Raw genomic sequence first — 15682 nt, 5'->3', positions numbered from 1 at the left:
TCTAATATGGTATCTTGCTTCATCGAGGCTTCAAAATACCACTACATTCCATGGAGAAGAAAGGGCAAAGAAATTTCCTTGCAGTTAGAGTTTTTCAATTAAAAATAACAAAATGGCTTTTAAAAAAGAAGTATCTTTGAGCTTCTTTTTCCTCTTAAACTTGGAGGTGGAAGGAGAAAAAAAAAGACTGTTTTAGCACATGAATGTGACTAGTCAAGTATTTTTAGCCACTAAGTGTGGAATACATAAAAATATTTAAGAAAACAGGTCAAATGCTAAACAGATTGGCGCTTCTTTGTTTGTAATCAGAAAGCCATTAGGCAAGTATGAACAAGAATTTCAAAATGTCAGTAAATCTGAAGGTATCAAAGATTTCTGAGCCAGCAAGTTAATTGGTATTTTGATCCTTTTGAGCAATTTAACAACAAAATAGATGAGTTAGCAGTTTTCTTCCTTGATGTTTATTCAACAAATAGGTGCGCCTCTTATCTTCCTGTTTGGGAGAGCTGTTTTGTAAACTCTTAGCGGAAATATGCAGACAAAACGATCAAAGGCAGGGAACAGAGTCATTCAGGTTTATTGGGTAGAGGTAAATAAAAGGTAAAGCGTTGATTTACGTTATTCTTTACCTTTTTGTACTTTCTGGCCTTCGGGACAGAATCCAGAAAGACAGTGTTTAGGGGATTATGTTATTGGGTTCTAGAATGGGGAAGTATTTCCCAAGTTACCCAAATCTGCCACTTGGCCAAACCTAAAATACTTCCTTACCCCATCATCTTTGAATTTTTTGGCAAAATGACTTGGACGTGCCCTTTCTGTTTTCTATTCATGGAGCCTTGGGGGAGAGAGGTTGTTCCCAACACCTTCTCATCAGTGGGGCCAAGTGGGTTGGAAGTTTTTATCTATTCTCATACAGGTATGGAAGAAGTCACCTGGCAGCACTGGGCAGGTAGCTGAAGCCTCCTGAAGTCGTACTGTTCAGGGACATCACAGAAAATGACTGAATATTCATTGGCTTCATGGTCACTGGTCAGAAGCATGGTCAACAGAAGGTCTCTGCTGGGGCAAACACATAGGACAGCATGTATTGGGATGTGTTCTGGCAAATGCACTTTCAGTTCAGAGTCTTACCAATAGTTTATTAAACTATTGCAATGAATAGTGCAACTTAGTAAGGAGATCAGGGTTCTGATCTCCTTTTGGGTATAGTGTTTGGCACATTACTTGACATTCTGTAAAAGATATTTCCTTGTCTGCATGAGAAGGCAGGATTACGCAGAACCCACATTCTAAAGATTTTCAGGGATCACATGTAGATTCCTTGGCCTAACTTGGCTTCTGAGACTTCCAGAAAGACCCACTTCCCCCCAGTCAAGCTCACAGGCGGGAGAACAATATCTCCCAGGACCCAATTCATAACAGTTGTTAAATCAATGTGTTAAACGGAATAATCTTTACTCCCCTGACCCAGGACATCACAGTTTTGTACCCCATGATAAAGAGAATTTCTACCTTAGAAAGATTACTTGTCTTTCATGTGAAATTTTTTATTCTGTGATCATAGGACTATTTGAGATCTCCCTTATGTACATAACACCTTAAATTTTCCTTAAGATCTTCCCTTTCAATAGTTTACTATTTCTCATTATTCTCGTCCTATGTTTTCACTTTGTAATTAAAATGAAATCACTAAAGTATTGTAAACTTGTAGAATTCCCTGGCAGTGGCAGAAAAAGTATACAATTACATAGTAGAGTTTGGGTCTAAATGTGTGGTTTAATGGAATAGATACTGGTTTTTCATAATCATTGAGGGTGGAGGTGATCCTCTCAGCAGCTGCAGAAACAAACCTACATTATTTCCAACAAACCATGCTGTTATTCAAAGTATTTCTTATTTGGACTTTCCTTCAGAACTAAGCACACAATTAATTTATTTTACTTTTGCGAACACCCAGTTTGATCACCTTTTCTATTAGACTTGACTCTGAATTAATCTTAGCTCTTTCTGAAAATTAACACATGTACATGACAAAAATTTACCAACTTGGAGGCTTTTATCTGTTTTTTTAGGATTTTATTATTTGAGAGAGGGCACATCCATGTGGGCAAGAGAGAGAGAACACAGAGGGAGAACTAGACTCAGAGAGCGTGACATGGGACTTGATCCCAGGACCCTGGGATCATGACCTGAGCCGAAGGCAGATGCCTAACTGACTGAGCCACCCAGGTGCCCCAACTTTGAGGCCTTTAAATGGAAGTCCAGATATAGATTCTAAAAATGAGTCCTTGAAATGTTTATGGCGAAGAGAGCATGTAATGTCCCAAGGAGCTGGAGAATGAGTGATTTTTAAAAGGAACCACAATTATTAGAACTTTTTTGTTGGTTCGGGTATGACCTTTTTGTGAATGAGTTACCTGATTTTATAACCACCTTCCAAGTAGTAGCAGAATTTCTAGCAGCTACAGAGAAGCCTTGTGAATGCCAAGGATTATGGACACAATAGTTGCCTCTGAACATTTGTGAAGAATCAAAGTGCCCTTGTGAGAACTGTCTCATAAAAAGTCATTTATACACCTCTGCCTTTACTTATGTATCCATATCGCGAATAGAATGCCTGGCACAGAGTAGGTGCTCAAAAAATGTGGATCGAATGATTCTAAACCCAATGATGCTGAAGGCAAGAGTGTGCCTCATCTGTGTTCTTAGCACCTTGTATGGAACTTGCCATATAGGTAGGTTCTCATTAGACGTTTTCTCTTGGTAACAGGGAGGCTGTATTCATGGCCAGGAACTAAGAAGCCCTGTAGGTGACATGTATGTCCACCTCTTGGTTTCATCCTGGGACCACTCTGGGAAAACCCTGAAGGAGTACAAAGTTAAGGGTCAAAGTCCATATATGAAAGGCTTGAAAATCAAGGTCAACTTAAAAAATGTCTGGATGTCTAGACACACTCCAGACCCTCCACCAGCAAGAATACCTGGGTCTCAAAGGATTGCTCTAGAATCCAAGAAAGTGAATTCTTCAACTCTGGAGATGCCCTCAGTAAGGAGCCTTGTGTGTCCTTTTCCTTATAGTATAAATAAATAAAAGCAGTAAAGAAAAAAAGCGACAAGAATAATGTACCTTTATGGAGGGCATGAATTACAAAAGAACATATGACACAGAACATCCTAAACATTTATTCTCTCCTTTTGACTACTCCCTGCTGTACTTTTCAGAATACTAAGGTAGTCTCCCAGCTGAATTTGGGAGAGCCTCCAAATGTGTCTTTCTAACTCCAATCTGTTTACTAGCCATTCCTTACACTGCCACCAGTTACGTTTCTAAAAATGTAATCCTGTCATTCTTGTGAATAAAATTCTGTGCCTGCTCCTCACTGCCTACAGGATAACATCCAAAGCCTTCAGCTCAGTAGGTAAGGCAGGTGCTCTCTCAGTAGGTAAGCTCCAGCCAACCATTCTCATTTTTCCCTACTGTTCTCTTTCTCACAACCTAGGCTGCTGTCAATCTAACCTTGGACCCTCCAGGCCCATGCACAGTGTTGACCTTTATACCTCCTCTTTACACCTTCTCCCCACCTCTCAATCTCTAGCCCAGACCCCTTTTTGAAGCCAGCCCAGGTTCCACAGAGCCGGCAGGCCCTACATCCTCTGGCCCACATCTGGATGTTGATATCTCTGTATTAGAACATGTACTTTCATTTTTATCCAAACATGTCTGTCTAGCCCACTAGACTTCAAACTTCTGTGGGGATGGAGTGGACTTCACTCATTTTTTTTTTGCTTCTGGCGTCTTGCCTGGTATAATGCGTGCTCCATGGCGGTGTTTCACGTTTCCCAAATGAGGGAATGTATCAGTCAGGAATGCATCTGATTGTGAATAACAAACAAACATTTTCAGCACTTGAACCAGGGTTTCTCAATCTCAACATGCTGACATTTTGGACCAGATAATTCTTTGTTGTGGAAAGCTATGCCTGTGCCTAGTAGAATGTATAACGTACAGTAACATCCCTGGCTCCTACCTATTAAGATGCTGATCACCTCCTCACCACCCCCAAGTCATGACAATAAAAAAACTGTCTCCAGATATTGCCAAACGTCCCCTGGGGACCTAATTTCTCAAATCGAAAACCAGTGGCAAGTAGGTTTAGTTGTTAGTTTCTCACAAAAAAAAAAAAAAAAGAAAGAAAGAAAGAAATTAAGAGGTAAGCTATTTTTCATATTAGTTCAGCTGTTCACTGATGTCACCAGAGACCTGAATATACCTTCTGACCTCCTTTCATTCCTTTTTACCATCTTTACTATGTGGGTTGGCTTATAGTCTCATGGTCACAATGGGGCTGCTGCCTCTCCAGTCATCATGTCTATAGTCAAAGAAAGAAAGGGGCAAGATGAATGACTAAGCCAGCTATATTTGCCCCACCCTTTATTAGGAAAGAAAACATTTTCCCAGAAGCCATTTCACATCTCACTGGCCTGAACAGAGTCATGTAATCATTCCTAGTTACAGAGAAGGGCTTAGAAAGTAGGGCACAGGCCTGGGGCTGGGAACATTGTCACCCAAAAGATAGAAACTACTGTTCTTTTAGCCAGGAAGAAGTGGGAATAGAAATGAGAGACACATTAATTATGCTTATCACAGAAAAGAAATCTCGTGTTTATTAATTGAATGAGGGAATAATTGAATAAGAGGCTGAATGAATTTGCATAAATATTTTCAGTTCCCCATGACCCACTCATTTCTCATTCCTTGCTCCCTAGCTTCTTGCTCAATATGGTGGTTTAAGAACTAGCAATAAGTATAGAAGTGCCTGAGTAAAAATAGGCACGAGACTGAGAACCCTTTAATTCCATTGCCATAGAAAGATGTGTTTGCAATTTTAAGCCTGCAACAATTCTTTTACCTCTTGCAAAATGAACTGAATATCATCAGTTATCACTGTGAAAACTCCACCTGAGGACAGGGTCCCTGACATTCCCTTACAGAGAATCAAGGTTAGCACTGGCTCATAGGACAGGAAATGAGAGAAGAATCAACACATGAAAGAATCCAGACATCTCAAGAAAGGCTGGAATCCCAAGTTTCAATTTTCAAATAACAAAGCTTCTACTTTTTTCTCTGAGTATTAAGCAGTGAATAGGAAAGCACAAATCCTCCAAGAGCTAGGATGGTGATACCATGCCTTGTCTCTCACAGGACATTCCTGGATTTCTTTTGTTTTTACCTGTAGCTACACAGGTGAGAGCCTGTCATCAAATAGATCTTAGTGTGCCATTCAGATAAACTAGTAGATTTGCAGCAAAGTGGACAGAATCCTCAATTTCCTGCAAATTGATTTGCATGTTAGTGAGGGACACATTATGAGAATATGTAGGGAAGATAATGGACGGCTTCAACATTGTGAGTAAGCATGTCGCATAGTCATGAGAACGGTCTCTGCATTTATCTTCTAAGGGCAGCAGTGGAGTGGTGGCATTCTCTGGGACAGATCTCTAACAGCTGCTGCCCTTGTATACTGTCTTTCCTGCCCATTGTTCTGTGTTTGAGAGAATGAGTCAGCCACCCCTCCCCAACTGTAGGTGAGATCTTGGATGACTTCTCTCTCTTAATTCTTATATTTACCATTTTTATAATCTTGGTTAGTGTACTAAATTAAAAAAAAATCAAATGAAAAAGCTTTAAAAGCTCCTTTTACAATATCACTGAGAGACTCTAACAAGTAGCCCAGTCCAACTTTCCATTTCAGAGATGGGGAGGCTGAGGCCAGAGAGGTGAAGCAGCGTTCCCAAGGTCCCACCTCTAAGAGGTTGGCAGTATCAGGCTCTGTGACTACCTCTCTCTATTCTTAGGGGACAGAATGGGCTCATATTGGCCTTGCCTGGGCTGTGTTTTTTGGATGATTAAAAATCCTGAAACCCATTCTTTCAAGGTCCTGTTTTTCTTGTGGAGCCCACATTGCTGACAGCTGTCTTTCACTATTCGAGTATTGGAAAAATCATTTCTGTAGTTGATAGCTCTGCAAATTCAGCCTGAAATTTGTAGTGGTGACTTGAGAAGTTGAGACAAGAGGTAGTATCAGTCAGACTCTTCTCCAGAGGCTCTGCGAAGAGGCTGTAATGATACTAACAAGCTGTCTTTCCTTATTTTTCTAATGATCTGCACTGAGGACAGACTCATGAAATAATCCATTCATAGGAAACAACCCAGGAGGACGTAGAAACACAGCAGGCGATGGCTCTGCTGTGGCAAGAAGAAATAGCAAAGGAAGCAAAGAAGAAAGATGTTATGGAGTTGTTAGTATCCATGTTGTTGAGAAGACCACCACTCTGGACCTTTGGATTGGCTGCCTGGCTTACTCTGTGAAAATCAGTGGCTGAATTAAAACTCTATGTCCCTGCATGGAGGTTCCTTAAAAAAATGAAGTGGAACTGCGTTATGTTAAGTAATGATAACGATGAAGCAGCAAAAACAAACAAGAATAGGAAAATAATGAATGGAAAGGAGAGAAGGTGGAAGAAGAGAAAGGAGAATGTGAGGAAACCTCACACGGAAATGGCAGATGAGCACCATGTCTCTCCCTAACCCCAGCTGCAGACCTGGCTCCTCAGACAAGGCAATGGCTCCATAGCCTAGAATTCCTGGCCCTGGAATTCCCCAACACGGTGCCATAGGAAACCACTGCCCAGTCCATCAGCTGACCCACGGTTGACCTTGTGCCCATTTTAGCAAGTTCTGTTCAGTTGACAGTAAATATCTGCCCACCCCTGAGTACCATGGTTTAGGGATGACTCAAAGGAAAGATTGCTAGCCACTCTTTTGTATACATTTGGGAAAAACATTTTTGTCAAAGAAAAGGATGAAGATAGGAGAGAAGGGTATTTATTAACTACCTGCTGATGGTAGGCTTCATGCTAGTGCTTTCAGACATCATCTCACTTAAGGGCACCTAGATGGCACAGTCAGTTAAGTGCCCAACTCTTGATTTCGGCTCATGTCGTGATCTTCGAGTCCTGAGATCAAACCCTGCATCAGAATCCATTCTCAGCAGGGAGTCTGCTTGGGATTCTCCCTCTCCCTCTGTCCTTCACCCCTCTCTCACTCACTCACTCTCTAAAATAAATAAAACTTGCTTATAAAAAAATACTGATAATATCCCCCCAAATACATGAAATTATTTCAGTTTCACAGATGAGGAAAATGGCTCAAAATCACACATATTGTGTTGTATAGTCAGGATATGAAATAAGAGTCTACCTGATTCCAAAGTCCATCTTCAAAATATTTAAATGAGACCATTGAACATAACCCAAATATTCACTGTGAAATCAGTCTGTAGAATTCAACTGTGAAAATAGTAATGATTTTACTAGCTGTAAAATAGATTGATCAGTTTAAAGTTTAATTTTCTATTACAAATTTGTGAATAAACTCAGCCTCAGTCTTGAATTCCCACTGTCTTTTTTTTTTTTTTTCTTTAGAAGGCCTCCCATTTAAAGCTTATGTGGAGGCAGCAACAGCATCAGAAACATTTATTAAGCACCTATTGTGTGTGCTAAGTGCTGCAGTAATACTGAGTTAGAAGGAATTTACGGTCTCAGGGCTTCCACAATCTAATAGCACAGATCAACGTGACTTCTTATCCCAAGGCCCAAATTTAAGAGTCTTCCTAAGAATATAATGGCTTTTTTTTTTCTTTTTGTAGCAGATGGTGGCCAGCTGTTCTGTCTTTACTGAAGGCCAAACATGAAGAGAAAAAATTAAAATAAAGGGGCTTATGGTAAATATAAGAAAGAACTTAAAAACTAAATCTGGATTTTCATACACACTAAAGGGAAATGGGCAATTGGGGGTAATTATCAAATTATCCAAGCCAGAATTGCCCAGTTCCCTCCATTATCGACGTAAGAGAAAATTATTTATATGGGTTGAATTGTTCAGATAATTGTCCTGTATTTTGGATATCTGAGTAGACAGTCTGGGTGGTCACTAATGTTGATTGAGGGTCCCTCAAGGAATATTTTTAAATAGGAAAAGTGTTGATACTTTTGCTGCCTGATTGGGGATGTATCTACTTAGATGCAAGTGATAGTAATCAAGTTAATAGATACATGATTCTTTGACCAGGATATAGGCACACTGTATTTAAAAATTTTTTAAATCTACTTAATGCTTAAAACTAACTTTTAATTGCAAAAATAATGTGTGACTACCTTTTCCTGTAAAATTTTTAAATATTACATGTAAGACTAACATCTTTCTTTGTGCATCACAAATTGCATTTCCCAGGATCCTACTTGCATGATGGCCCCTCCCTATGTAGTTACTGTTACTCTTTTGGTAGTGTTAGCCTTTCAGAATACACACATTCGTGCATACACACACATGGGGGAAGAAAGAGATCAAGCAAGGGGAAAAAAATACACTACATGTTTAACTCGAATCAAGTATTTTATACCATTTGGTAATTTCCTTTTCTATTTAGCAATACGTATTAGAGATAAAACTATGTTGTTCTGTAGCTCCAATGCATTCCTTTTTAACTCTCTCTTTAAAATTGGTAATATTCATGTAGCTATTCTTCTGTTAGTGGAAATTGACATTGTGTCCAGTTGTTTGCCATCAATGCTCAAACAATCTTACATATTAAACTCGTGTGAGAATTTCTTTAGGGTAGAATTTGCAACTAATTGACCTTTCAGGGGAAAGTGATGTGCTCCAGAAAGTCATTTGGTCCTCACAAAGAAAAGACCATGAAGAGACTTGGGAGCCAGTTTCTTTCCTCAGATGGATTGTGTCATTGTAGGCAAGTCACTTCTGTCCCACGGGGTTCTGTTTGTTTAATAAGTCAGTGGTTCTTCAGCCTTCCCATGCATGAGAATCTGCTGAGGCCTTCTTAAAACAGACTGCTGAGCCCTACCTGCAGAGTTTTTTATATAATTTTTATCTAACATAGATAACTCTTAGTTCTTGCTCTTCTTTCTCTCTCCTGTCCCCTTCTAGGAGTATGGGTAATCATTAGGAGAACATAGAGAAAGGAAATTCATTGTATGTATTGTCTATTTTCAGAGGACTTCAGTGAAAATAAAAGGAAAATTCAACCTCACTAGTAATTAAGGAAATGCACATTAAAACCACACTTAAATTTATCATTTGATACCTATTTTGGCAATAACCAGTAAGACAGATAATTCCTTGGATTGGCATGGGATAGAGAGCAACAAGACTTTTAGGCTTTTCTGGTGAGGTATTTATCTGTGTGATCACTTTGGAAACAACTTGGCTTTTTTAGTAAACTCCGATATGAACATTATACTAACCAGTGTTTCCACTTTAGAGGTTATTAAGTAGGAAAGTGGCCGTGTTTCTGAACCTCTGGATCTTTTAGGATTGCTTGGTAGCAGTGGGTCTACCTAAGTGTGATGACTTCCTGCTTCAACCTGCCCCCAGGTTTGTGCTCCTTTGGGTCAAGTGTCTACAGCCTAGATTTTTGTACTTCTTTCTTCCTCTTGTTAAAAGATAATTTCCAGAAAGGTAGCATCATGAGTCACATATGGACATAAAGATGGATGTGTTTAAAGAATATATTTTATTTATATGATATGAGGTAATCAAGCAGATATTATCACTGGTTCAAAGGAAAATTTAAAACTGCATAAGCTTAAATGAATTTAAGAGAATGTTGAGGTGATTTGGAAATGAAGATAAAACTGGATTTTCCACAGAGGGAAGTCAAAATCATCACAGAACTAGATAGAGTGTATATAGTTATCAATTACCCACAATTTACAGAGTTGCAAATTAGCTCAAAGAAGATGAACAGGGCTAGAATCTGATGACCCAGAAGGGTGTGCTAAAGATGGTGTATGCAGTTTTCCACCTAACTACCAAAGCCTTACTGACACACTAGTTCAAATAGAATATTGTTTGGATCCCCACACGTGTCAAGGAGCACTTGACAGCTGGTGTTCAGATGTAGGAAATCAACACTTCACCAAAGTCAGAAGCCTAATATTCCAAATTGCTATAGACACAAGTTCTAATGAGCTGAAAAGTGCTCGAGTGTCAAAGGTCCTTGTTAGAAAGTCAAAGACACTACCAGGTAGATAGTAAGAGCTAAGAGTGGACGCAGGTTAGATGAACGTAAAGAAGCTGAACATGGAGTTAAAAGACATGGGCAAGCCTCAGGCCTCCACTTACTAATTTGTGACCTTGAGCCAATTCCTCCTCTCTGGCTTTCTCTTTTCTACAAAACAAGAATTTTTGTTGATGACTCTTTAAGTTCCCTTCAGTATCTAAATGTTTTTTTGAGGAGCAAGCCAGTCCCTTCCACAGATGATCTTGTGGGAATGCCTAGGCATGAGGATTTTTGACAGAGGGCAGGGCACATCTGTTTGTGAACATGAGGAAGAACAGCTAGATGGGGCCAGGGGTGTCCTAGATTCCCAGTATACAGGGAGAAACCCCAGCATCTATGGGAAACTTGGAAAGTTCAGTGACAAAGCGAGAAGAAATGTTAGGGAGGAAGAAAGTTGCTAAAGAACAGCCTGTACTATTATAGGAAATGTATTACTAAGGTTGGCTCTATCTCTACTCAGTGGGGGAACCAGTACTGTATTAGTCAGGGTTCTCCAGAGAAATAGAATCAATAGGGTGTGTGTGTGTCTGTGTGTGTGTGTGTGTGTGTATACACTGAGAGAAAAGGGATTTATAAATGATAATTATTTTTTAAATTTCAATTTCCAATTTGTTGTTTGTATATATAGAAATACAATAATTTCTGTATATTGATTTTTATCTTACAACTTTGCTAAACTCACTTACTAGAACTTATTAGTTCTCATATGGGGTTGTTTTTTTTTTTTTTTGTAGATACCATTGGATTTTCTACATAGACAATTGTGTCATCTTTGAATTAAGACAGTTCTATTCATTTTTAATACAGACACCTTTTCTTTCTTTCTCTGGTCCCCTTGCAGTGCTAGCACAATGTGGTACAATGCAGAAGTTGCAAGCGTGGACATCCTTGCCTTTTTATCTAATCATTAGGGAATAAGTGTTCAGTCATTCACCATTAACTCTTTTAGTTTTTCATAGATTTGTTAATATCAGGTTGAGGAGGTTCTCTTCTATCAATCTGTTTTTTTTTTTTTAAGATTTTATTTATTATTTGACAGAGACAGAGAGAGAGGGAACACAAGCAAGGAGAATGGGAGAGGGAGAAGCAGGCTTCCCACTGAGCAGAGAGCCCAATGATGGACTCGATCCCAGGACCCTCAATCCCAGGACCTGAGCTGAAGGCAGATGCTTAATAACTGAGCTGCCCAGACACCCCCAAAGAACTGCTTTTAGTTTAATTCATCAAACTGTTTCAGGAAGTAAATGTAGAATAGATCTTACCAAAAAGACCCCTCTTGCTGAGAGATCTTTTGTCTTGGTTCCTGTCAGTTTTGCCCTTATATTGATACACATAGGAGCTCAACCAAAGTGCTTTTTTAACCATGGTACCTGCCAGAATTCCAAACTACTCCATGGAGGGAATCCATTAGACTTATCTGACATGATTACTACAGACATTTCTCTTACATGTTTCTTCAGTACTTTTTGAAACCTTCATTTCTTTGCAGTATTGTTACCCATCTCTTTCTGAACTAAGCCAAATGTGAATATTATCATCATAATAAATTAAGAGATTTGGGTTGAGGGATCAGAAATCAAAGTTAAGCTCTAATATTTATGTTAGTTCAGAATTCATTCTTGCCTATTTAGAAATTAAAAATTTAGAAAAAAAATTAAAAATTAGGGAACCACCTAGAGATGCCTGAAAAACAAGTAGAAATCCGTGATTGGAGAGCTGGAACATATCTTGCATTCCTTTTATATCTTGCACAGGACGCGTCATTCATTAGGTTCTCTTTAAATACTTCATCATCAATAGTATCAAGCCTGGGCTAATTAAAGCTAGGGGAGCTCATGTTATAAATGACCAGGCCTAACAGAAAGAATGTAGGAATTCCTGGTTTTACCTCTGACTTTTAAACCTTAAGCTATCTGTACTCCAGCTTTCCCAAAACATTCACGCATAGATATTTGCCATCCATTCCCACCATCACTGTGTACTCCAGAACACAGTCTTTTTACATCAGCAAAAGTCAGGTCAGAGAAGCCCTGACTGAAACAACAGTCCTGGAGAAACTGAGGCTGAAGAATCTGTGCCAATGCCACGAACAGCCCAGATAGGCCTAAGCCGGACTCCCACTTGTCCCTCCTCCCCCTGCCTCCAGTAGGCATCTTCTGTGAACAGGTTCCTGGGCTTGGCCAAATGACCTAGCATGGTCCTGGCCACCATTCAGGGGATCTGTGAGAGCACTATCCCTTCTCCCTGACAATGGAAACAGACTCCAAGCCTTGAAAACATCCCAGGATCTCCGAATGCAAACATTTCTGGCAAATTCAACATTATATCCTAACCTGTAAAACAGTCTTACAGCACAAAGATAAAGTGAAATGACTGAAGTGCTAATCAAGTATGTTTAGTTTTCCAGAAACTGAAAGATAGGGACTATTTGGCAAGAAGAAGGGTCATATTTTGTGTTTAGGTGATTTTTTTTTTTTGAAAAGTAAAAGCAACTCTACATTTAAAAGTACAATAATTCTAAAATAACAGATCAGCCTTGTGTGAGGAATGGCAGGAAAAGCCTTTGACGAGGAAATTAAGTTTATTTTTAAACTTTCAAGGGGTTGAATTTAATTATAGATGGCAGCAAAGAGCAGAGAATAGATTCTTGAAAGTTTTTTAAAGAAAAACTAAGGTAAGGTTTTTCTTCTATAAGGGTACTCTACTCCATGGTGTGTGTGTGTGTGTGTGTGTGTGTGTGTGTGTGTATTTTAACAGGGAGAATAAAGAATAAAGAAAAGGAGAAGGGGAAAAACCCTTTTTGCAGTGGTCTTTCAATCTATCCAGAAAGTATGGAAATTCATTAAAATGTGTAATTCAGGAAAACAAATGTGGTTTTGGTGATTATACCAAAAAACATCCCTACACCGAGGTCCCTGGGTGGCTCAGTCGGTTAAGCCTCTGACTCTTCGTTTTAGCTTTGGTCAGGATCTCAGGGTCCTGAGATTGAGCCCCACATTGAACTCCATGCTCAGTGTGGAGTCTGCTTGTCCCTCTTCCTCTGCTCCCCGTCCCCTGTCACCCACTATCCCCCGACCTCTGGAATAAATAAAATCTTTATGAAAAAAACATACCAGGTACCTGGATGTCTCTGTCAGTTAAGCATCTGCCTTCAGCTTGGGTCATGATCCCAGGGTTTTGGGAAGGAGTCCCCCATTGGGCTCCCTGCTCACAGCTGGCGGGCTGGGGGGAATCTGCCCCCTCCTCCCTACTTGAGTTCTCTTTCTATCTCAAATAAATAAATAAAATCTTTAAAACAAAACAAAACAAAACAAAAAAACCCATACCTACTCTGTACCTTGAAACTGACATGTAGCTCAGCATACTGATTCAGTGGTGTTGGACTATGATCACTTTTGCTATCTACAAATTCCTCTAGAGGGGACTTTTCAGAACAGAGTCAAAATTTATACAATGGGATTACAAATTATTTTATAATAATGCTAACACATAAAATGATGACTTTCACTAGAAGGGCTGTCTAAATTTCAGTTTTCTTAAAGGATTTAAATATTTTGATTTTGCATGAGATGCCAAATATTCATTGAACATGAATTATAAAGCAATATTAAAAGGGAAATACCCATAGCAGGAAATATAAAAGTAAGTAAAAGCCAAGTTAATAACCGTAAATTGTATACCTTTCACTACCTAGTATGCTAATATTGGTGCTCAAGAAATATTTGCTATTAAAAAACAAGGCATGGCAGTGAGTCCAGAGAATATCTACTATACGGAATCAAATGATAACTAAAAATGTGTTATTTTATTCTTTTATTTTGTAGGTATTATTACTTGGCATTCAAAGCACATGAAATGCCTCTTGCTAGCAAAGAGAGCTGTGTTGCTATCTTGGAAAAATCCAGATTAGATCACTGGGTGCTGGGAAAAACAAAGGTAGTTCTTTCTTTTTTGTTCAGATTGTCACCTGTGATGCTCTACGCTGTATCTTTCTCTCTTGTCAGTGATATGAATGGCTCTGTAAGTTGTGTGGCTTAGCAGACAACACCCCAACGTGACACTGACCTTTGCTAGTCTTGGGTCAGGAGTCCTCAGAAGAGGAGGGTTTGTCTCCTGTTCTGCATGTAGTTTGAGAGAACCACTTAGCGTTTCTAGAATGAAAACTTTGATTCTTTTAAAAACGTCCCTTTTTAAAATGTTGCTTATTCCAGCACCTCCCTGGAAATATACAAACCTTATTAATGACAGTAATGAGTACCTTTTACAGTTTTGTCCATTTTTCATTAGACTCATGTTGTGTTTTTTACTGTGTACCCTGGTTAGTTATCTCGTCATGTGTAGCTTTTCATTTGGGGAACATCCTATCCGTGTCCCAGATTTTTACGATCTGTTCTGAATTGCTGTACAAAGCCAGTCTTAGCCTGCATGTGGATAGCAACACGGTTGTTCCTCAGCAGGAATTAGATCACTGTGGGTCATTTAGGTTGTTCTCCTTCTGAATGTCCATTGTTGGCCACGGATCAGTTCTGTTGGTTAGTGCCTCCATCAAAGGCTGTGGAGATAGACAGTAGAAATCAAACTGAGAAAACAGAACTCCTGGCAGATATAAGCAGACTTGGAGAGCATTTGGGATCTCCTCAATCCCATTAACCTCATCATCTGTTTTTATCAATAATCAAGAATTGGCTCAACCTTAGAAGGGGTATTTTGTCTGCTCCCAAGAAGTCAGTAATGTTAGCATAAAAGAAATCACTGTAAACTTTATGTAGATAATGGTTTTAATATTTTTACTAAGAAAACTCTGCAGTAGACTAAATTTCTGTTTGGGAGCCCATATGTAATGCTAAAACTAATATCTCATTTCAGGTTTTTCTCAAATACTATCATGTCGAGCAGTTAAATTTGCTGCTGCGAGAAGTCATAGGCAGAGTGGTTGTGCTACAGGCGTATGCCAAGGGGTGGCTTGGAGCCAGGAGATACAAAAGAATCAGAGAGAAGAGAGAGAAGGGGGCCATTGCCATCCAGTCAGGTAAATAGTTCTGAATCTTGGCATTTCATCAAGTACTAGGGCCACTCACCTGTTGCTTTTCTCAGTGGCTTCTTCTCTTTTTCCTACCCTTCCTTCCCTTCTTCCTTCCTTTCTTCCTTGCTCTAGCAAATATTTATTGAGTGCCTATCACAGGCCCTATGGTAGATGCTGGGAATATAGCCATGAGCAAGACGACCTCAGTCCCTCTGACCTCCGCATGATCAAACAACCCGTCACAAGACACTGGGGTCAGTGACTCGGTAGAAGTAGTGTGAAGTGGGCAGAGGGAAAACCCAAAGCATACAGACCTGTGCCCCTTCTCCCAGATGACTGATGTAATATACATCCCAGGCCCATCACCAAGTTCTCAGCATCGGAATTATTATAATGCCCTTTCCCAATGGCTTTCTAGCACAGACAGAGCTTATAAACCAAGGGAACGGGGCACCTGGGTGGCTCAGTGGGTTAAAGCCTCTGCCTTCGGCTCAGGTCATGATCCCAGAGTCCTGGG

The 15682-nt window shown here is 39.6% G+C and overlaps 1 protein-coding gene across 1 annotated transcript in view; it reads left to right on the top strand.

The window, feature by feature from the left end:
- MYO3B (myosin IIIB) overlaps positions 1–15682 on the top strand; it is a gene marked incomplete at both ends in the record, with an annotated part of 377682 nt that overhangs the window by 227061 nt on the left and 134939 nt on the right. The window contains 2 exons of the mRNA XM_080799209.1: positions 13967–14078; positions 15009–15171. Coding sequence (XP_080655335.1) covers positions 13967–14078; positions 15009–15171 — 275 coding nt within the window. The remainder of the gene's footprint in view (positions 1–13966; positions 14079–15008; positions 15172–15682) is intronic.

Source organism: Martes martes (genome assembly GCF_963455335.1).
Source record: "Martes martes genome assembly, chromosome: 3".
Classification (NCBI taxonomy): domain Eukaryota; kingdom Metazoa; phylum Chordata; class Mammalia; order Carnivora; family Mustelidae; genus Martes; species Martes martes.
Note: the sequence above shows the minus strand (reverse complement) of the source record. Positions and strands in the feature narration are given on the sequence as shown.